Genomic DNA, 23,812 nt, shown 5'->3' with positions numbered 1-23,812 from the left:
TTTTTTCCCTTGTAATTTCCTTCATTTCCGTTGTTTTCCGTCTGTCTTACAAGCAGGGAGGGAAGGCAAAAGAAATAGGCAGATAAGAAGCGGGAATAGGTGGTAATTAGATAAGGAGGGAAGGCAGGTGACAGGAAGGAGAGGCAGGATTTATGGGCAAGAAAGACTGTTGTTTCTGAGTAACCCCGATCTGTTTGATCAAGCAGACCCGTCAGCAGCAGGCAAGCACCCATTCCTGCAGGGTCGTTCCGTGCAGTGAGCCGATGATTCCTTGCAGCAGACAGCGCCAGGCCACAGCGAGTCGCGGGAAGAGTGTGAAGGTTTAGTTCCTGGATGCACGTCGCACTTTCGTCTCCACCCAGTTAACAGGGGCTTCATAGTAGTTCCACATCACCCTGTTAATTTGCTATATATTTTGCCACCCAGTATTGTGAATGGTTTCTTGGGTTACAGGAATTTGTCTGTCAATGAGAGGCACCTGAATTGGACAGAAGAGGAATAAAAGGTGACAGGAAAGATGGGAGAAAATAGGAAAAGAGGAGGACACACACAGAAAAAAATGATAGAGGTGAAGGAAGAAGTAGGCAGCACTATATCAAGTGAGTGGATGATGGGCCCCCTCCTACGTGCACTACCAGGGCCGGGAAGGTAATGGGTTTGGTAGGGAAGTAGGCAGGGGGGAGTAGGAGAGGTAGGCAGGGAGGGTAGGTAGGAAAGGTAGGCATGGAGAAAGGGTAGGTAGGGATGGTAGGTAGGGAGGTAAGAAGACAGAGTAGGATGGAAGGGTAGACACGGAAGGTAGACAGGGTGAATAGGAAGGGAAGGATTGGCAGGGTGGGTAGGAAGGGAGGGTAGGCAGGTAGTGATGGCTGGGAGGATTGGCTAGGATAGGTAGTGAGAGTAGAATGAGGGGAGAGGTAATGAAAATAGTCTGGGTGGGTTGGAGGTAGGGTAGACACTGAAAGGATATAGGGATAGTTGGTGGAAAGGGGCTTCGGCAGAGAGACAGTTATAACAGAGATAGGAGAAGCAGACAGAGGAGGTGGAGTAGGAGGGATGACATACAGACGGAGGAACAGGCAGGGCTTAGAGGAATCAGGGAAGACAATACGCTTTGATGACACAGAGGACAGTCAGGGAAGGCAGAGAGGGTAAGTGGAAGGCAGGAAGGGTAGGCAGAGGTGATAGGGAGCGTGGGAAGGCAGGAAGGATAGGCAGAGGTGACAGGGTGTGTGGGAAGGCAGGGAGGATAGGCAGAAGTGACAGGGTGTAGGGGAAGGCAGGATGGTTAGGCAGAAGTGATAGGGAAAGTACAGTTGTCTCCAAAAGTTTCTGTCCCTCCTTCTGCCCATCAGTAACTCATAACATTTTATTTCTTTAAGTGCTTCAATATAACAGTCAATTTTTCTTATTATCCTACCTGATTATAGCGCCTGCATGCTAATTTGCACAAACTGCTACAATACAATGAGTTACTGAAAGGCATGAAGGGGAACGGAATAATTGGAGGCGACTGTACGTGTGGATTATGAACAAGGAAGGCACGAAAAGAGAGAAGGGGGGACAGGGAGGGTAGTCAGGTAAGAGATTATGGTGGCAGGGAGGCTAGGCAGGGAAGGTAGGCATGTAGGCAGGAAGGGCAGACCGGCAGGCAAGCAGACAGGCACACAGGGAATACAGACAGGCAAGAAAGAAAGGCAGCCAGGCAGACGGACAAGAAGGAAGGACAGCAAGGCAGGAAGGCATGAAGGAAAGACAGGCAGGGAGGGAGGATAGTTGAGTGCGTTGCGTGCATGGACTCTTGTGGTGAGTGAGGGAAGCAGCCGTAATGTGTCCTTCACGTCCCCCCCTTTTATTTATAGGCTGTCCTTTGTCCTGCGTACCCTCCCTGTCCTTTGCTTGTCCCTGAACTCAAACTGCCTTGGTTCTATTGTGTATGTGTCCTGGCAGAACTGTTCCTCAACGTGTTCCGCCTCTGTTGTGTGTCCTTCCTTGCAACATGTGTGGCCTGTATTGTGTGTCCTTCCCTGTTTTGTGTCCTTCCCCAGTTTTTGCCCTTCCTCGTTTTGTGTCCTCACGTGTGCAGGCTTCACTGATCCTTGTATTTCAGTGGTTTCTCTGTGCTTGTCCTGCCTGTCATTCATCTCCTCTCTTTTTATATTTTATTTTACTGACATTATTTTGTATGACTCTGCTTGACCTTAAATATTAGTTACAACACATTCTCAGCTGAAAGATAAGTATTTTGAAGCAAGCGCAGTCAGTGAAAGCTGACAGGAAAAAAAAAAATCCTGGAATTATGATAGTGTCCGTAAAAGAGAAGTTGAGTATATTAGATTTTGTTGGCTTGAGTTTGTTAAGGAGAGTTAAAACAGAGGAGTGAGAGAGTAGTAGGTGTAAGAGTGTGTTCGCAGCTCTGTATCAGTAAGGCGTGTTTTTGGTGCCGTAAGACCTTTGGATGTGTCGAGAGCTGGTACCCGTGGCTCTGCGGTGCTGAGAATTGAGGTGCCTTCAGCCATTACCGCCCTGGAATGATTATTGCTTTCCATAATCGGGATCCCTCTGGGTCTGGAAGCGCATAACCAAGGCAGTTCTCTGGAATACAGTACGTTGGTTTACATTACCATAGCCCACCACTAACGCCGGGAAATGTTTAGAATTCCCACGTTAATTATAGGGCTCGTAAATTGGAGGGGGAATTCAAAAGCCACCGAAGCCAACCCTGCCACTTTTGTATTCATTCTTGGACTCATACTACTCTTTGACGGTGGAATCCTGCATTCGTTGGATGTTTACCTTTCCTTTTTTTATTTTAGTATACCCATTTCTTCTGAAGTTAAGGGAAAATTTGTGCTTAAACTTGGCGTATCGTATCAGTGCTCTCCTCATAGGCTCTGGTATTGTCTTGTATGGTAAAAATGAACACTTGTCATTTTGGTGTCTCCGTCTCTGCCTTATGTCATTTTATTGCTATTCATACATTCCCCTAAATAGATAGATAGATAAATAAATGGATAGATAGATATGAATTGATAGATGGTTAGATAGATAAATGGATAGATAGATATGAATAGACAGATGCTTAGATAGATAAATTGATAGAGAGATTTGAGTAGATAGATAAATTGATAGATAGATATGAATAGATAGATGCTTTGATAGATAAATGGATAGATAGATATGAATAGATAGATGCTGAGATAGATAAATGGATAGATTGATATGAATAGATAGATGCTTAGATAGATAAATGGATAGATAAATATGAATAGATAAATATATGATTAGATAGATAGATAGATAGATTGATAGATAGACATACAGACAGACAGACACAGATAGATAGAAAGATAAACAGATAGACATAGAGATACATTATTTCTTTGCCTTTAATATGGATGGCCGTTCTTTCGTTGTTCTCAAGAGTTTTGTTTGTTTCCTCTTACATCTGGTTTTATTAAACTCCTCTCTCTCTCTCTCTCTCTCTCTCTCTCTCTCTCTCTCTCTCTCTCTCTCTCTCTCTCTCTCTCTCTCTCTGTGAAGAATGTGTAATAATGGAGTTGATGTGGTGACGGTGTGTGTAAAGAATGTGTAGGAAACCAAACATGCACATTCCTCCCACGCCAGCGGCAGAATTAGACTGGAGACAGGAGTGGGCGTGATGACAGCGACAGCGGCGGAGACGGGAGCAATATTGGGGCTGAGAGGAGTAAGTGGAGAGCAGCGAGTATGTCATGTTGCATCGCTCCTGCTGTTTACCCACTTCACGGAAAATATTTGTGGGTAAAAAACACGCAACGTCTCAACCCATTTAGCATTATTTCGCCATCTTAGTCCTCTCAATATCTAGCGTCTCTGCCATGATGTTCTTCCACGAGAGAGATTACCAACTCTCATCAAAGCGACATGATTTTAGTGATTGAGTTCTTATTTCTATATCTGTGGCCTCTACTCCTACCCTTCTGTGTCTTAAATGCATATAAAGAAACGGTGTACGAGGTTTCAAGATTCCTTTGCTACCGGTTGTGAGATTGCAAGACAGAAGGTGCACTTGGTAAATAAAATAGTTGATGTTAAGAATAGCCACACGTCTCGCCTTCCACTCCTTTAACACACACACACACACACACACACACACACACACACACACACACACACACACACACAATTCAATTCTCTCCCTCTCTTCCCGCAACATAGTACACGTTTTCTTCTCTCACGCTGCTTCTTGGGAGTCTCTTAATTCCTTTCAAGACGCACTAGTTTCCAAGACCATAATTATATGCTTAAGAAGTTTTGTGCATTCCTCTCTCATACTTAATACCACGTGAGTCTTTTTATAAATTCCTTGGAAGGCATTGTATACTTTTTCCTCGTTTGTGTGATTAGTTTTTTACATGGTCTGTCTAAAATTAAATAGTGTGTGTGTGTGTGTGTGTGTGTGTGTGTGTGTGTGTGTGTGTGAGGAAGACAGAGGAGACAGAAGTGTACAATTTAATATTTTTGGCGCTGGAGGTATGCGTCATCTGAGTTATACTGTCTGGCGTCCCCACTACCACACACTTAACTGAGGAAACACAACACAGAGTTAAATGATGGATGACCTGACAAACGAGACACTTTATTTACTTTTTGATAAGTGTGACCTTTAGCATGATAAAGTAAGTGGTAAGTTGTGTCATTTAGAGATCATTTTGTAAGTGTTGAGACTAATGATGATAAGTGCAAAGTGAATAGGGTAGATTGTTAAAAGAGTTGAATGGAATTAATAGAGGTGGTGTACTGAATCTATGTCCCCGCTAATACCAGTACACCAGCCCTGAATGATACCACCTTAAAATGTGCTCAGGATGGATGGTGAATATTAGCACCAGAGTGGAAATACACAGAAGTAAGACTGTGTTCATTTGGCAGTTTTCGTAATTCAGGATCTTTGGTTCCTGTGCCACATTGTATACACCACCAAGATCCAGAATAATTCATTTTATTGCTTTTACGTAGGAGGAGTGCCGGGCTTCAGGGATCAGACTGTCAGGTATATGCCCATAGACAGACAAAATAAGTGAACAACTGTGAAGGATAGGCAGGTGGGGACATAAGTGGTGGGGTGAGAGTAAGCAGGTTACACAGGTGGTAAAGTGGGTGTAGGCAGGTGAGAACACAAGTGGTGGGGTGGGTGCAGGCAGGTAAGGACACAGGTGGTGGAGTGGGAGTAGGCAGGTGAGAACATAGGTGGTGAGGTACGATTAGGCAGGTAAGAACACAGGTGGTGGGGTGGGAGTAGGCAGATGGATACAGGTACTGCGGTATGATTAGACAGGTAAGAACACAGGTGATAAGGATGGTGTAGGCAGGTAAGCACACAGGTAGTGGAACCATGTGATAAATGAACGCAATGAGATAAAAGAATAATATGGAAGTACACACAACGATTGAAACAGATAATTATAATTGGCATGTATATCTCTGGGTGCATCGCCTTGTAAATGTCCCTGTACAAGATGAAGGGGATTGAACTTTGATTAACGTTGTGTAATTGATATTGAGGTCAGATTGTCTCGTGTTTTGAATTTGATACAGATGATGCAAATGTGTTTTCTATTATCATACCTGTATTTCTGACACACACACACACACACACACACACACACACACACACACACACACACACACACACACACACACACACACACACACACACACACACACTCTCTCTCTCTCTCTCTCTCTCTCTAATTGTTTACGTGTCCAGCCCCACCACAGTTTTGCCAGATTTCCAGAGCTGTTTTAGGAAATGGTGTTTGTTGACAGTGCAAATCCAGTGTTGGCTGCGTTTTTCTGTTACCCTCATTTTCATAGTTGTCAGAGCAAGTAACCTACCACACAGAACTATTGTAAACCCACCAGTAAGATCCTAGTTAAACCTGCTACTAGACAAACTTAAACTAACCCTACCACATAGCGTTAACTCTGAAACAAACATAATCTAAACCTGCCTGTAAGAATTTACCTGTCTTAAACAAATAAAATGATACCTTGATTAACTTTACCTTATCCATTTTCTCTTAACCTGACCTAACTTAAAATAACAGTGATTGGTTTAGACTTTGGCCTCGTAAATGCAGGATCTTTTCTCTTTCTAAAAATACTATTGGGGGATGTGTTAGTGTTGCATTGTTATCTTATGTTTTAGTCTTGTTGTTAAAGAGAGAGAAAGGCTTTAGGTTCCATTCATTTTATCCTCCCCAGTCTTTACTCTCCCCACTTCCACTCCTTTCCACTTCTTCACTTTCCCACTTCCACTCCCACCCCTTCATTCTCCCCACCTCCATTCCTTTCCACTCCTTCACTTTCCCCACTTCTACCCCTTCACTCTACCCACATCAACTCCCTTCCACTTCTTCACTTTCCCCACTCCCTCACCCACACAAGAATTCCCCGCCATTCCTTAGATATTTGAGGTGACATTTGAGGCATTTCCACGATGAGGGAGATGATGGAGAGGGTGTTGCGTTGTGTCCTTGTGGGTGGAGAGATGAAGTGTTGGGTGAAGGAGTATACTGGAGTGGATGAGTGAACTGAAGTGGATGAATAACCCACCAAATTCCTAAACTGTAGTTGGGAGATGGGTAATGGGTGAATAGGTGAGTTTTGTTGAATAGACCGATGAATAATGAAAAAGGTGAAGGTAAATATACAGTTGTGTTTCTGGGTGGATGTAGGAATTAGCTGAATGATTAAATTACTGATCACAATTTAGACGAGAGAAAATGTCCATTCATACACATCATATATACTGTTTGTGTAGGAGTAGAGGATAAGACTACAGTTGGGCGGTATTTCCTTGAGAGAGAGAGAGAGAGATGAATACTAATTATCGTCTCTTTCCCATACAGGTGAGTGCCATCTACCAGGACCCGTCTCTGGAGGCCAACCTTGAGCTGGTCATGCTAAGGATCATCTTCTACAACGACACCAAACACTCGCAGGTTAGTGTGTGTTGTGGTGGTGGTGGTGGTAGTTGTAGTTATAGTGGTGCTGGTAATGGTGGTGGTTGTGATAGGGGTGACACAAACACTCACAGGTAAGTAATGTTGCTCGTGTTGGTGGTGGTGGTATTGGTAGTTAGAGTGGTAGTGGCAGTGGTAGTATTAGTGGTAGTTGTAGTGGTAGTGGGGTGACTCCTTAAACCCTCGTAAGTCAGTATATAAAATCAGAGAAGGTAAGGAAATACAGAAAATGAATGTGTAAGCTTTCTCGTGTATATCTGTCGCTGGATTAACACACACTCTCCTTATGTTGTTTTGAGAAGGGAAATATATTGCTTGAGGTTTTGGACATAAAAGTAACTCCACACAAACTGAATTAAATGTCCTTGTGGAGTGATTTAGAGGAATGGATGAATGGTTGAAAATTTTAGGGTGAAAATAAGGATTAGTGAAATAGGGACTGTTTTGACTCTGCATGTATATCTGTTTGTCTGTCTGTCTATCTGTGCTTCTCCCATCAAGGCGGGCATGCAGCACTCGTACTCGTGACCCTCGCCCTACCTATCCCGACGCGCACACACACACACACACACACACACACACACACACACACACACACACACACACACACACACACACACACACACACACACACACACACACACACACACACACACACACACACACACACACACACACACACACACACACACACCTATGGGTTCTATCAGCGTGAGAGGTTGCCTAGTTTGCAAATGCGTCTCACCTTTTCAATCTTTAAGCTTTCATTCGCAAGAGTCTCAACACACTGCACTGCGGGTGATGCGGCGTGGTAGTGGTGACGCGAGGGAGGAATTCATACTGCCTAGATTTTTAGCCAGACTGCTGGTGGGTAAACTACTGAAACTCATATTTTTGTACCAATTGCTGTCACTGGCCTTCAGATTGTACCATACTAAAGCTTATCATTTTGTACCAGTAGCTATCACTGTCCCTAAAACGTAGCAATTTGTACCATTAGCTATCACTGGCCCTCAGATTGTACCATACTAAAGCTTATCATTTTGTACCAGTAGCTTTCACTGTACCTCAAATTGTACCATACTAAAGCTTATCATTTTGTACCCATAGCTATCACTTCCTCAAACTGTACCATCCTAAAACGTATCATTTTGTACCAATAACCATCACTGGCCTTCAAGTTGTACCATCCTAAAGCGTACCATTTTGTACCTGTAACTATCACTTGCCTTCATATTGTACCATAACCTTTAAAGCCGGACCATGCAGAAGACACTGTATAATTATACCAAGATCTTTCGTAAATGCCCTAATGGCTCTCTCTGTAAGTCTGGCAACCCTTGTATTGTACCAGTATTAGTATTGCGGTGTATTGCAAGTGATTTTTTTTTTTTTTTTTTTTTTGGGGGGGGACACAAACCCCAATAAAAAAACAGGCTACACTTCCACCGCATTGTATATCTTTTTATCATATTGCAAAAATAAGTCTGGTTATATATTTTTTTTTAAGTTGCCAAATCATATCCAATTTTCTTTTTCTTTTTAATATTCCAAAAATCATCTCGTGACCTCAGCATCATGCGATCCCCAAGAGATCATGACTCTCAGTTTTAGTTAGTCATCAATTTCTCACATTCCTGAAGCTCCATCTATCTGTCTATCTATCTGTCTGTCTATCTATACCCCCGACACCCTAATCCCGCAAAGGGTGGCTGCAGACAAAACGCCCTCAAGTCCCTCTGTCACCCACCATTTGACTGCCCTCCCCCCAACTCGCTCCCCCCCTCCCTCATACAGTGTACACACCTGGTTAATCATCTGGTTCACCTTCACCTTGCTTACGACCACCATTGTACCCAGAGAGGTCAAAATGAGATCTCAGTATTCCCTCTTTTGTTTGAATTTCGCGGGAAGGATCTGGTTCTATAGGTACCGATTGTTTGAATGGCCCGGGTTCATTCTTTCTGCTTGGTCCTGGTTTGCGTTCCTTAGATGATTTAGCATAATGGAGGAAAGGATAATGCTACGTTCATTCCATAGCATTTCTTTGACTACTGTAATTTTTTTTGTTCAGTCCTACGTGGCTAAGGGGCCAAGGAGTGAGAGTTAAGGGAGTGTGTGGGGTGGAGTGGCTGGGAGGAGAGGTAGACCGAGAACGGAATGGAGACAGGAAGGAGGAGAGGAAGGGATAAGGGGAAGAGAGGGTGATAGGCGATAAGAAACAGAAGAGGGGAGAGAGAAACAGGGGAGAGGGGAGTAGAGGAGAGGAGAGAAAGAGGGGACGCAGTGAAGAGGAGTGAGACAGAGGAGAGGGGAGAGGCAGAGGAGAGGAAAGGAAATTAGAGGAAAGAGGCAAGAGAGAAATAGAGCGGAGGGAAGTAACACAGGAGAGGGGAGGGGAGGGAAGAAACATAGGAGAGGGGAGAAGAGGGATAGAACTGGGGGGAGAGGCAGAGGGTAGGGGGAAGGCGGGAGGATAGGGTGGAAAGGAAGCGGGAGATAGGAGATAAAAGAGACCGGAAGCAGAGGGGAGGAGACAGTGCCAGGGAACAGAGGGGACGCAGGGCAGGGTAGGCAGTGTTGCAGAATGGGCAGGGCAGGGCAGGGTAGGCAGTGTTGCAGAATGGGCAGGGCAGGGCAGGGTAGGCAGTGTTGCAGAATGGGCAGGGCACGGTAGGCAGCGAGGCAGGAAGCAGTCCCGTGACGCAGTGCTCTCACACACACTCACCCTCACTGGCACCAGCTGAGAAAATATTGCACACATCACAACCAGAGCAGGTCGGATAGCGCTGCTCAGCCCTGCCCTCCCTTGCCCTTCCCTGTCCTTCCTTCCCTTGCCTTGCACTTCCTTGCCTTGCCCTGTCGTCCCCTCCTTTGCCGTGGCCTCGCCTCTCTTATCTTGTCTTTCCGTCCCTTGCCTTGCCTCCCTTCTCTTGCCATGCTCTGTCTGCTCTTCTTGCCTTGCCCTGCCCCTCACTTGCCTTCTGCACTGCCCTTCCTTTCTCTGCCCTGTCCTGCCCTCCCTTGCCCTACACTCCCTCTGTCTGCCCTGCCTCTTACTTACACCCGCTGTGCCCGCCCTCGTTTGCCTTATCCCGCCCTGCCTTGTTTGTTCTGTCGTATCCTGCCGTCGTCTTTACCTTCTTCTCCTTCTGTAACCTTTCCATACCCTGATCCTACCCTACCCTACCCTACTGCACCCTACCCTACCCTACCCAACCCTGTCGATTCCCGTCCCCAGCTGCATACTGTCCTCTCCTCTCGTGTGCTTCTACCTACTCTACCTGTCCTATTTTCCTCTCTTCTCCTTTCTTCTCTCCTCTCCTGTTGCCATCCCCACCCCTCGTTACCCTGCCAATCGTTCTCCTCCCTCCTACCCCAGCCACTGATCCTGCCCTGCCAGCTGGTGGTGCAACAGGGGGTGAGGGTGAGGGTGGGGGTCGTGACGCCACTCACCACCACTTCCGTCCACTTGACCCGTTTGATTATTTTACCCACGTATAATGATAACACCGTGTTGCTCACATGTTCACACTCACTCCACCACCCTCGCCATGGATTGCTTGCCTGCCTGAGTACCTTCCTACTTTTCTTCCTTCCTTCCTTCCTGTCTGTTCACATTCCATTCTTCCTGCATGCCTACCTAACCACTTGCTTTCTTTTTATATCATCCTTCATTCCTGCCTCCATACATTCCTTCCTTCCTTCCTTACTTTTGTCTCGCTGCCACTTCTCTGCCTTGCTGTGTGATTGTCTGTTTGTCTGCTTGCCTTCCATCCTGCTTCCCTGCCTACTAACCTTCCTTCAGCTTCCAACCTGCCTACACCTGTTTCCTTCCCACCTTTCTTCCTAGGTGCCTGCTTACCTTCTTTACCGCCTACCTATCCCTGTTTCCTTTCGGTGTACCTGCCTGCTTGCCTTCCTACCCCTTGATTCGTCCCTGGTTGCCTATTGTCTTTCTTCCCGCCTCCCCTTACCCCTGTTTCCCGCCTGCCTGCCTGCCTGCCTGCCTCAGCGTTTTGCCCAAGTGTGTCCCCAAATAATTTTGCTTGAGGTCCCACCCAGGGCCTCTCATGCTTCCTCCCCTGTTGTTGACCTTGCTTGTTTGTTATTGACGATGACTTGACTGTTTCTTGGTGGTGTGTGTGTGTGTGTGTGTGTGTGTGTGTGTGTGTGTGTGTGTGTGTGTGTGTGTGTGTGTGTGATTTCCTAATTCTTACCTAATCGTACTGAAACACGATTGAGTCGAGCTGGTAATGTCTCTTTTTCTGTCACTGTTTTATCATACACACCATTAATTTTATGATTGGTCCTAACACACACACACACACACACACACACACACACACACACACACCTTCATCTGGTTAATAGCTTCAAGAATCAGTTGTCTTCTGTGCCAAACTGTACTTCCTTACGTCTTTAACACCTCTTACTTTGGCTAATTTCCGGCTGTGTCCTCTTAACCTTTTGTTTGCAAGTGTTGTGCTGTCTCTTTCATTAGTTTCCTTATTTTCTGTTATGCACTTGTACATTTTCACATTTCCCTTTTTTCTTCATTTTAGTGAGAGTAAATGATTCCTGTTCTCCTTTTTAGCATGTCTTCATAACTTGAAATCCCTCAAACCTAACCTAACCCAACCCAACCCAACCCAACCTAACCTAACCTAGCCCAACCTATGGGATCCATCTTGTGGCTGCACTACCCTTTTTTTTTTTTTTTTTTTTTTTTAAGTGAGGATTCCATACAACTGTTGCTTATGTAACTTTTGTCCTAATATCTGTTGAAAATATATGCCTTATAATATCGTCTTCTGTAAATTTAATAGCTTCTTTAATATTGGCCAGTAGTAGTTAGGTAATGTATATATTTGTTTTACTTTTCAATGTATGTGATTTTTGGTGATAATTTTGGGTTAGCACATATTCCAAGACTTTTTTCATGGTCTTATTGTTACAGAGTTTTCTAATAGTTTGTATTCCCATTTTGGCTTTCTTCATTTTCTCCAAATTTTATCCTGTCTATCTATCTATCTCTAGCCAGATGTCTCAATCCCGTAAGGAGTGGCCACAAACAAACCGCTTCCATGTCGTCCTGTCCCCTGGCAATTCCCTGCCCTCCTCCCAGCTCACACCCCTCCCTCCTATATACACCTCCACTCCATCCCTCCATCTCATCCTGGGTTTCCCCAAATTTTATTGCTTGGCGTAATATCTACATAATAAGGTTAATAAATATGACAGATTCAAGGAAGAAAAGCAGAGGATTACAGTAGTGAGCACCTGTGTTTTTAGTATATATATATATATATATATATATATATATATAGTATGTGTGTGTGTGTGTGTGTGTGTGTGTGTGTGTGTGTGTGTGTGTGTGTGTGTGTATTGTTGGTAACAACAATAATAAATAGAACAGGCTTCAGTGCAAAGCCAGTGCTTTTGTCTCTCTCTCTCTCTCTCTCTCTCTCTCTCTCTCTCTCTCTCTCTCTCTCTCTCTCTCTCTCTCTCTCTCTCTCTCTCTCTCTCTCTCTCTCTCTCTCATTCTTTGCCTTTTTCATTAACATCACACCCACCACTTCTCCTTCCCCTTTTTTCTCCTCCTCTTCCTACCCCTCCATCATCGGTTTCTCTTCCGTCCATCTCCTCTCCCCTACTTTCCCCTTTATTCCCCTCCCCTTCCCCTCCACCTGCTGATGTCTCTCTGCTGTCTCGAGCTGTCTGTTGTAATTGGTTGTTATGGGATTCTCTCTCTCTCTCTCTCTCTCTCTCTCTCTCTCTCTCTCTCTCTCTCTCTCTCTCTCTCTATCTATCTATCTATCTATCTATCTATCTATCTATCTGTCTATCTGTATATCTATCTGTCTGTTTATCTATCTATTTTTCAGTCATAATAACAACAGTAATGATAATAATAATAATAATAATAATATTAATAATAATAATAATAACAATAATAATAATAACAACAATAATTCATCACCGCCAAAAATAAACCATAATCCCTGGTTTAATATAACGTTTAAAAGTCAAAAGGTCAGTTGTTTTTCCGTCCCTGAACTGTATTTCATTTTCCGGTCACATTCACTTCCCCGGCTCTGTTCCCTGTCCGATTATCCGGTCCAATAAGTATGCTGGCCGCGTGGGTATACCGATATAACGGCATACTCCGATTAATAACAGCGGAATTGGTATGCTGATTGAGGGGTCATACTCCGGGCGGGCGGTAGAGGCAATACTTGTGGGGTAGACCTATCGATATACGGGCATACTTGGAGTGGATGGTGTCTTTTATGTACGAGCAGCTGTGTGTGTGTGTGTGTGTGTGTGTGTGTGTGTGTGTGTGTGTGTGTGTGTGTGTGTGTGGGTGGATGTGTAAACGCGGTGGAGCCTGGTAGTAGGGTAGGGTGGGTGGGTAGGATGTTGCGGTGGGTAGGTAGGTCTGTGGGTGGGCAGAGTTGGTGAACTGGTTAGTGTGTGGCTGGGCAGGGTGTGTGTGTGGGTGTGGGTGGGCAGAGTGTGTGTGTGTTTGGGTGGGTGGGTGGGTTTGGTGTACTCGTATTGGTGGGTAGGGCAGGTGAGTAGGTAGGTGGGGTAGGTGGGTGGGTAGTGGGAATATACAAGGTCCATGGGGTGATGAGTCCATGGTAGGAATAGGTCTATGAGAAATATATCCCATGGGAATTTGGCCCAGGGAAGAACATACTCGTAGGTCCACTAGATGAAGGTGGGTTCCTGGGGGTTCCATGGGAGAAACAGATCCACGAGAAAAATCAGTCCAAAGGGGAATATAGGCCTATGGATGAAAAATAAGTACATGGAGAGCCCCTGGGTTGAAATAGGTCCATGGGGTGATAGATCCTTGGGTAAAATAGGATTATGGGGAATATATGCCCATGAGCAGAAATATGCTTATGGGGAAAGTAGGGTAGAGGAAGGAAGTAGGTCCGTGGGGGATTTTGTCAGATCGGGAACATGACCGTGGGGAAAGAGTTGGAAGGGGTTTGGCATCTATATGGTCTAAATGGAAATGAGTTTATGTGCTAGGTGTTGTTATTATTATTATTATTATTATTATTATTATTATTATCATTACGGCTGTTATTGGTATTTATCCTATGCCCATGCCTATCTCATTTATTCTTTGAATAGTACGGTAATACATTTCAGCTTATTCAAAGTCTGTTCACATTTCTTAAAGACTCAGCCTTTGTATTACACTACTAGCATCATAGTAATGCGTCTTATTGTCTAGTATAAACATAGCATGCTCATTTACTTCATAACTTTAAAATATGAATTTTTTTCATTATTATGCATATCCCCATATTGTGTACATTTTATGCTCCGCTTTATAGCTTAAATACTGTTATGTAGTTGTCGTAAATGGTGCCGTTTATAACGTAATTATAATTATATTGTACTCATGTACACAATAAATTAACACTTATTATATAATGGAGCATGCAAGATGGATAAATAGGTAGATAGTTATATAGATTTGATTTATATATATATATATATATATATATATATATATATATATATATATATATATATATATATATATATATATATATATATGCTGTATATCGTCCGGCACATCTTTTTTACAGATGATAACAAAATAACTTTCCTGCATTACTCTCCCTGCTCCATAAAGCCTCCTTTCACAACACACCATCCTCCCTCATATACTCTCCTATCTTATCTCTCCCCTTTGTTATTGCCCTGCCTTGCCTTCTCCCTCCATTCATTCCACTCTCATATTCTCTTTTTCAGTCCCAGTTTACTCTTTTGTTTATCGAAATTTGCAAGCGTCCTCAAAACAGTCAACAATTTCCCTACGGTAAAGAATATTATTAACAAGTCTTAAAATATCGGGTTTTCATGAATATCTTAATAAACACGAGCCAAAAATGTTTACGTAACGCCGGGGAGTACTTAAACTGAGAAAAAATGATGAAGCCAATTTTGTTCAACGTTTCCCTTAGCAAAATTGTGTAAATATTATCCCTAAAGATATACGTGTCCATATTATAAACATTATATTTTTACACATGATATACTTTTGATAATCCTACGTTCAGTTTTGTTGCACTTTTTATTTGTTTATTTATGTATTTTTTTCATTTTCAGAGATTTTATTGACTGGGAATATCTTGCTTAGAGGAATACTTGATAAGTGTGATGTGATATATACAGTTTCTTTTGTAACTCATAATCTCCTCCTCATTTGGAAATATATCTACCTAACTCCCTACCTGCCTAACTCCCAGCCTCCTTCACCACGTATATAATTATTTTTTTACCTGTCTATCCATTTTTCTGGTTTACAAATACATCAGATTATCTACTTTTACCTACCCATCAACCCACCATCCAACCAATCTGTCTACCTTTGAATCTACCCACAATTCTACCTTTTCTCTCTTTCTCCACCTACTTACATTGATGCCTATAATCATACCTGCTTAACTACTTATATAGGTACCGTACCGTTGTGGTCAGTAATCTCTGGACTTAATTTCTTCTTAGTTAAAATGTGTTCTGAGTTACCTCCTTGTGAATGACTGTATATTTATTTTAAAGGTAAGACATTAATTACATATCAGTATTAAGTTAGAGAGAGAGAGAGAGAGAGAAATGGCCACGACAGTATTTCCCACCTGCTTCCCAGCCTGTCTCTACCTATCATTGTGTTCCTGCCACTTAATCCACTTACCTATAATCTTATCACCCTATCAATGTGGGTTTGCCTCTGTGTTTACTTACCTTTCATGTGAACAGTGTGGCATATAACGTCACCTGCCTCTCTGTTTACATTTATATTATCCAGCTTTCTATTGTGTCTGTTTTATCAGCCAGGCGACCATTCAGCCTACTTACATACCTGCAATACCTTCCTAACTAATTACATACCTGTCTACCTACCTGATTGCCTACCTGCCTACCTACCTACCTACGTACCATCTAATATCTACTTTATATATCAGTGCCTATCAACACATCAGCCAGCCACCCTCCGTCCCTCCTCTTCAACGTACTAAAATAGCAAGGGTGGCCAGTGAGGTGGTGGAGGAGGTAGCTATTAATAATGTGTAGGGTGCCACCAGATTAGGGGTCACGGCACTATGATGGGAAGGGGAGAGTTTGGAGTGAGCACAGTGTAGGCGACAACTTCCCAAACAGTTAGTAGTGGGTGACCTCCCTATATCCCTAGTGGCAGTACGGCTTCGAATATGCTTCAATCCTTCTCCTAGGGGCTAAAAATCAGATTGCAGGTTTGATAATCTTTACTGCTTAATTAATCCCAATAATCCCTGGCCGTGACCTGACCACCTGTGTTGTCTCCCACAGGTGCGTGAGGGCCAGGCCAAGAAGTCCCTGGAGGGCGTGAACAGGTGGGCGGAACGGCTGTACCACGTGTCCCCCGCCCACCTGCGACACGACCTGGCCGTCTGGCTGACCCGCACCGACCTGGGCGGCCCCTCTGGTTACGCCCCTGTGTCAGGCGTGTGTCAGCCAGCCAGGTCATGCACGCTGAATAGAGACGAAGGGCTCACGTCAGCCTTCATCATCGCGCACGAGATGGCGCACGTGTGAGTACCCTTTGTTGTTGTTGTTGTTGTTGTTTGACATGGCGCACGTGTGGGTACCATTTAATTTTGTTGTTGTTTGAGATGGCACATGTGTGAGTGACTCTTGTTGTTTTTGTGTGAGATGGCGCACGTGTGAGTAACCTTTGTTTTTGTTTATGTGTGAGATGGTTCACGTGTGAGTACTACTTTATTGTTATTGTTACTGATAGGGACGCATTTATGAGCACCCCTTGTTGGCATCGTTACCTCTGACACCAACAGGGAGAAGGGGCTTACGTTATGAGGTGGTTCACTTATATTATGTAGTGCTTCATGTGCTTCTCGTTATTATGTGTACTGTTGCTTCCATTACAGTTATTAGCAAGAGATAATGTACTCACTCTTGTCTGTTTTTTGTTATATCTGGAAACCTAACATATTTATTTAGACTGTTTGATGACTTCCTTCACTCCAGGACTCCTGCATGTTAAAACTTAAGGTGCACACTACCTCGTACACCCTTTCATACACCATACACCCTCACACTGCCTCATACATCCTCACACTGTCTCACACCCCTCACACTGCCTCATTCACCCCTCACACTGCCTCATACACCTCACACTGCCTTATTCACACCCTCACACTGCCTCATACACCTCACACTGCCTCATACACCCTCATACACCCTCTCACTGCCTCATACACCCTCATACACCCTCTCACTGCCTCATACACCCTCATACACCCTCTCACTGCCTCATACACCTCACACTGCCTCATACACCTCACACTGCCTCATCCTCCACGTAATCAATTGCTCTTCCTTTATTTCCCCGAGAAGTTTGCATAATAATTACACTTAATGACCCCAAACTCATTAGCTGGGACGGGACGTGGATGATGATAACCCTTAGTGTTGGACGCGGTAGAGGCGAGAGTTGGCGTGGTGTGGTGGTGGGGGGGGGGGCAGAGTAGGGAAGGAGAGGTGAGAAGAAGAGGGAGGAAGTGGAGGGGAGAAGAAGCGGTGTAGGGAGGAATGAGGTAAGGAGAATGTTAGACGGCCGGGGGGAGGGGGGGGAAGGTCTGCCAAAATGAAAATGAAAAGTGTAAAGGAATATGATGCAATACTGAAAACTAAATCAACATGAAAAACTTGTAAAGGAAAAGGGGAAGGAAAAACACTACTACACCACTGAAACCTAGATAAAGATCATAATAATGCTGCTGTAAGTAGTTTAGTGAATGGAAGGAGAGTTATGTTCACTCTTTATTAGTCACTGTGTAGTCTGTCACTGAAATAAAACCAGCTAACACCACCAGCTGTGTCACAAGGGCTGGTATACTCGGTTAAGATACTCCCTAGCACCTCTTCCTTACCGATTTATTTTTGGGTGCGGCTAGCTAATATCGTTTTGTACGCTATACGTGCGGATTTGTGATATTAGAAGGATTTAAGTAGCACACAAGAGTACGGCAAGGTGTAATAAGCAGAATAAATCGCTTAGGAAGAGATGTTAGGGAGGTTCCTCAAAAGGCAAGAATACACGCCCAGGTAACTTCTTCCACGCAACGCCATTTGAAACTGTTTTTGACTTCTATCCTGCGTCTTCTCTTCGATAATCCACTTTAACATGTGGATTAAATCCTCCATCCTTTCTTCCTTTCTAGATTTTGTAAATTCAAGATTCGATTTATAAATAATTTTGTCGTCCTTCTCTCATCATTAAGAAGCACTGCATTGTACAGTCCGTCTTCAGGTTTGTGTGTGTGTGAGTGTACAGTCCAAGTCTTCAGGTTTGTGTGTGTGTGTGTGTGTGTGTGTGTGTGTGTGTGTAAGAGAGAGAGAGTGAGAGAGAGAGAGAGAGCAAACAATGCATAGTGCAGATATACATACATACGAGGTAGGGGAGGAAGGCGGAAGAGCAGAGGGAGATAGAGGAATAAAGACAGAGAGAGGAATATTAAGGGTAGGAAGATGGCTGAGGGAAATATATGAGACAGGGTAAGAAGAGGGGAGAAGAGGATATGAGAGAGAATAAGAAGAGAGAGAGAGAGAGAGAGAGAGGGTAGATGAGGAGGTGAGAGCGGGGAAGAAGAGGGGAGAAGAGTAGATGAGAGAGAGTAAGAAGAGAGGAGAAGAGAAGATTAGAGAGTGTAAGAAGAAGGGAGAAGAGAAGATGAGAGAGAGTAAGAAGAGGGGAGAAGAGAAGATGAGAGAGAGTAAGAAGAAGGGAGAAGAGAAGATGAGAGAGAGTAAGAAGAGGGGAGAAGAGAAGATGAGAGAGGATAAGAAGACTTAACAGAGCTGAAGAGTCAAGAAAAAAAATAGGGAGAGAGAGAGAGAGAGAGAGAGAGAGAGAGGTGAGAAGATGAGAGAGAACAGTAAGTAGAAGACGATAAAATGAAGGAATTGAGTATGACTAAGGAGAGAAATGAAACAACTGAGAACTGTAAAAAGAGGATGGGTTAGGAAAAAAAAGGAAAGAAAAGAAAAGACCTGACGGAATAAAAGGAGAGGTTGGAAGAAAATACATGGAGGAAGAAAAAGTGAAGGAAAATCAGAGAAAAGACAACAGAAGAGAAGAAGACCAAGAAAAAATGGTGCAGGGAACACAAAGGCCACGTAAAAATAAAATGCGGGAAGCTAAGGAAAGAAAAAGGGAAAAAATCCAGAGTTAAAATAAAAACACACACACACAAACACACTCCCTACCAGCAGAACAAACACAGACCCTTGCCAAACGCGAAAGCAAAAGTGAAAACCAAAACAATTACCAAGAAACCCAGGGAATAAAAACGCGCGAAAAACTGTAAACAAACCTCCCGCCTCTCCCCTGCCCCGCCCACCCCGTCCCCTCTGGCCAATTAAAACACAGAATCAACAGTTGCCTCGATGCTGATTGGCTGAAGATGCAAATAACTTCCCTTTATTTGATATTTAGGGAAATTGGCTCCGTTGTTGACCGTGCTTGACGTCCATTGAATAAGAATGTAATTATCCAAAGCGTAGGAGTGGAAAAAGGAAAAAAATGATTAAAATAAAAGTGGAGGTTGAGGGCAGAGCTAAGTTACATCCTGCTTTATGTACTCCTTAAGGGAATTGACTTTGGCACATTTTCTTTTGATGGAAAGAAGGCAAGAAGAAAATGGGATATTGGTTCATTTTCTTTCCCTCTCTCCTCGGGTAAGATGGCTTGTTTTTCCATAATTTGTTCAACTTTTAATTAACTTAAGACTTTGCTTATTCCCCGCGCTTTGTGTGTGTGTGTGTGTGTGTGTGTGTGTGTGTGTGTGTGTGAGAGAGAGAGAGAGAGAGAGAGAGAGAGAGAGGATAGATCACTGAGAGGAGTAGGCGGGATGGGCTGGGATGATACCAGGTGGTGCGGCATTAGAAGGGAAAGTACAGTATGCCGTGTGAAGATGGACGTTGCAGTTTGGGTGACAGCCACGGCAGTCATTTTTTCTAATATTCATCACACCATACTACAGAAATGGGCGGGTGGGTGGAAAGGAGTGGGTGGGGTGGACCGAGATGGTGGGTGGAGAGGAGTGGGACAGGCTGTGGTGGTGTTTAGTCGTAGTGCAGAGCGATGACAATACAGCCTGTGAAGATGGATGTTGTAGGTTAGCCAGTATGAGAATGGTGATGGTTTAGGTCAAAGTTTTCTCCAAGAACAACAACGATAACAAAGTATCAGGAAAGTATGCATGCTCTGCTCTCACGTACATGGAGAAGGGAAGGAATGAAAACCGGAGGGATAAAGAAAAGGAAGACAAAATATAAGAAAAGTAGATAGTAAAGAGGAGAGAGTGAAGCGAAAGGAAGAAAAAAGCACTGGAGAGAGAGAGGGGGGGGGGAGGGAGGGAGAGAGAGGAACCTCATCAGTCGCTCCATTCCATAATCAGGGCCTACTTGACTAGACCGTAAATATTGTAACCATCTCTCTCTCTCTCTCTCTCTCTCTCTCTCTCTCTCTCTCTCTCTCTCTCTCTCTCTCTCTCTCTCTCTCTCTCTCTCTCTCTCTCACTTCTTTGTTTCTTCTTCTTTCCCTATCCTTTAAATCTGTCGTCATACTCCCCTCAGTCTTCTTCATTTCTTTCTGTATATCACATTCTTTTCCTTTCCTTTACTCCTTCCTTCATCTTCCTCCTACTCTTTAGCGTATTTCACTTATTCTAAATCATTTTCCTTCTTCCTTTCTCTCTTTCATTTTTTTCACCATTACTCCGTTTTTCCTTTGGAAGTCCTCATTATTATTAATTGTTTTCTCCCTTTTTCTTTCCACATCTTTCCTCTTCCTGCATTTTCCCTCTTCTTTTCCCTTTTTACATTGTCTTGTGTTTCTTTCCCAGGTCCTCTTTTTCATTTTTCATTTTTCCCTCTTTTCACTTCCCCATCTTCTTCCCATTCCTGCGTTTTCCCTCTTCTCTTCCTCCAGCCATTTTCTTCTTTCTTAACCTCACCTTTCCCATCTTATCCATCTCATATGAATCAGCTAAACTTCTTTTCTCCTCAGCCTGTGTACTTTCCTTCGTCCGTGCATAAATCATCAATGTGTAGTTCAGTATTAAATCATATAATTAAATTGACGAAGGAAGGAACTGGAATGAATTTACAGAGTTGGTGTTGGTGTTGATTAGTGAATGTAAAAATTTGTGGTAGTGGTGGTTGATTGGTGAGTGTGTTTGTGGTGGTAGTGATGGGTGAACGTGTCTCTGTGTCTGTTGATTGTTTTTGTTTCTTGTTGTGGTGGTGGTTATTGCTGCATGCTTTTGTTTGTGGTGGTGGTGGTGGTGCTTAGTAAATGTTTGTGGTGGTGGTAGTGATGGTGACTGATGAATGTTTGCTTGTGGCGGCGGTGGTGGTGGTGGCGATTGATGAATTTGCTTGTGGTGGTGATTGTGATTGGTGAATATGTGTTTGCTTGTGATGGATGGTGATTGGTGAATATGTGTTTGCTTGTGATGGTGATGGTGATTGGTGAATGTGTTTGCGATGGTGATGGTGAATGTGTGTTTATTTGTGGTGATGGTGACTGGTGAAAATGTTTGTGGTGGAGGTGGTTGGTGAACGCTTGTGATGGTGGTGGTGGTGATTGGTGAATTTGTAGTTGTGGTGGTGCTGATTGGCGAGATGGTATTTTTGTGGCGATGGTGGTGGGGTGGTTCAGTTTCTAGCAATTTAGGTTTAAAATGGTGGAAGTATTTAGTTTTGATATCAGTGTGCCAAGTGAATGAATTTATGGCATATTTACCTGGGCACACTGTTGAGAGGTGTCCTAATTAAGATTCCACAACAGAGTATGGAGACCTGCTTTACTCTCTCAGTTTCTTCCTTTCTTTCTCTCGTTTCTTTCTTTCGGTCAAGCACTTTCAGTTTGATGGGTGGCTGTGATGATGGTAGTGAAAGAGTTAGATGGTGGTAAGCGCTGCAGTTTGGGGGATGTAACTGATGGTGGTTCATTTTGATGGCGGTTGTTGAGGGCTGAGAGCGAAAAATGGTGGTGGATGGGGCAGGATGTTGAAAGTGATGCAGTGTACTAGTTTTCGTTGCTACTTCAGTGTGATGGGAATGATGGTGCTTTGAGAGGAGGCTGAAGATTCTGAATATCGTGTGTCCAATAAGAAGAATATTAAGTTTATGCCTTCACGGATATGATGTACTCTGTCTATAATAAGTAGTCTGGTATGTGAGTAATTTATTTCTGATTTGCGTACCTGTTGGCCAGTGCTATTAAATTCTCAGAGGAAAATAAATTACAATATTCGTTCCCATAATGTCCAGTCGACGTCCACACTCCATTCCAGGTGCATGATAAATGACCCTGATAATACTGTATGTGGTGGTAATAGCATTGGTTATGATAGTGGTGATATTGGTTGGTGTTGTGGTAATAGTGGTAGGTGAATGGTGATAGTGGAGCTTTTAGTGGTAGTGGTAGTAGCAGTATGGGGGAATATAGTGGTGGTTTTATTGGAAATGTGCTTCAGATAATATGACGGTCAGTTTTCAGTGAATTAAAGGAGGCTTTGTGTGTGTGTGTGTGTGTGTGTGTGTGTGTGTGTGTGTGTGTGTGTGACCGTGTATCATGGCAGCTATCATTGTGTTTGTGTGTACCAGTGTGTGTGTGTGTGTGTGTGTGTGTGTGTGTGTGTGTGCGTGACCGTGTATCATGGCAGCTATCAGTGTGTTTGTGTACCAGTCATGGTACATGTTGTATGGCCCCGTGTGTGTGTGTGTGTGTGTGTGTGTGTGTGTGTGTGTGTGTGTGTGTGTGTATTCAGTTGGTGCGTATGTGAATGTCTGCACGTGTAGGTATCGTGGTAGCTGTCAGAGTGTTTATGTGTGCCAATCTGGGTATGAGTTATTATGAGTGTACGTGTTTGTGTGTGTGTGTGTGTGTGTGTGTGTGTGTGTGTGTGTGTGTGTGTGTGTGTGTGTGTGCCTAGTTTTGCCTAGGTGTAGTGTACAGGATTTGGGCCAGGCTAGTGTTGGCTCCATATCTACATTTACTCAATATATACTGTATATAAACATACGGATATTTATAAACACACGGATGTTCTTTGGCTGATGCACTTCCCCTTCCAAACTCTTCCAGGCACCTATACTTTTATTTTATTTTATTTTATTTTATATCATTTAAAAATCTGGTCATCCTCGGTTTATGTTCATGTCCTCTTGTCCATATAATTTACAAAAAGATTCTCTCCATCCTCTTTTCTTTCCCTTTAGCTCCTTTAATTTGTATATTGATCTCTCTCAGTCTTCTTTCTCACCAGGTTGATCACTAGCTTCTCCAACATACCCTTATAAGACAGCTTTTTAGTATTCCTTAAGTAGAATTCTGACCATGCTGCCCTCCAACTCTGGTTCTCTTGTGTGTGTGTGTGTGTGTGTGTGTGTGTGTGTGTGTGTGTGTGTGTGTGTGTGTGTGTGTGTGTGACTGGCAACCTTGGCACGAAAGGACCTTCCCTCAGGCACCAGAGAACTCTGAATGTTAACACGATACTACCACACCGCTATACCACACTACCGCACTGCTGTACCACACTACCAATTTACCATACTGCTGTACCATACTGCCACACTGCTGTACCACACCACCACACTGCGTTATCTGACTTCTACACTGCTGTATCACATTACTACTTTACCACACTACTGTGCGATACTGCTACACTGCTGCACCACACTACCACAGTGCTTTATCTGAC

At 43.6% G+C, this 23,812-nt stretch overlaps 1 protein-coding gene across 1 annotated transcript in view; it reads left to right on the top strand.

Moving 5' to 3' along the window:
- Nucleotides 1-23,812, top strand: part of LOC145415536 (A disintegrin and metalloproteinase with thrombospondin motifs 2-like) — a 208,499-nt gene that overhangs the window by 169,950 nt on the left and 14,737 nt on the right. The window contains exons 4-5 of the mRNA XM_080284761.1: nucleotides 6,897-6,989; nucleotides 16,371-16,612. Coding sequence (XP_080140887.1) covers nucleotides 6,948-6,989; nucleotides 16,371-16,612 — 284 coding nt within the window. The 5' untranslated portion in view covers nucleotides 6,897-6,947. The remainder of the gene's footprint in view (nucleotides 1-6,896; nucleotides 6,990-16,370; nucleotides 16,613-23,812) is intronic.

This window comes from Coenobita brevimanus, chromosome 103 (genome assembly GCF_032717465.1).
Source record: "Coenobita brevimanus isolate Jiangsu-jjx chromosome 103, ASM3271746v2, whole genome shotgun sequence".
Classification (NCBI taxonomy): Eukaryota; Metazoa; Arthropoda; class Malacostraca; order Decapoda; family Coenobitidae; genus Coenobita; species Coenobita brevimanus.
Note: the sequence above shows the minus strand (reverse complement) of the source record. Positions and strands in the feature narration are given on the sequence as shown.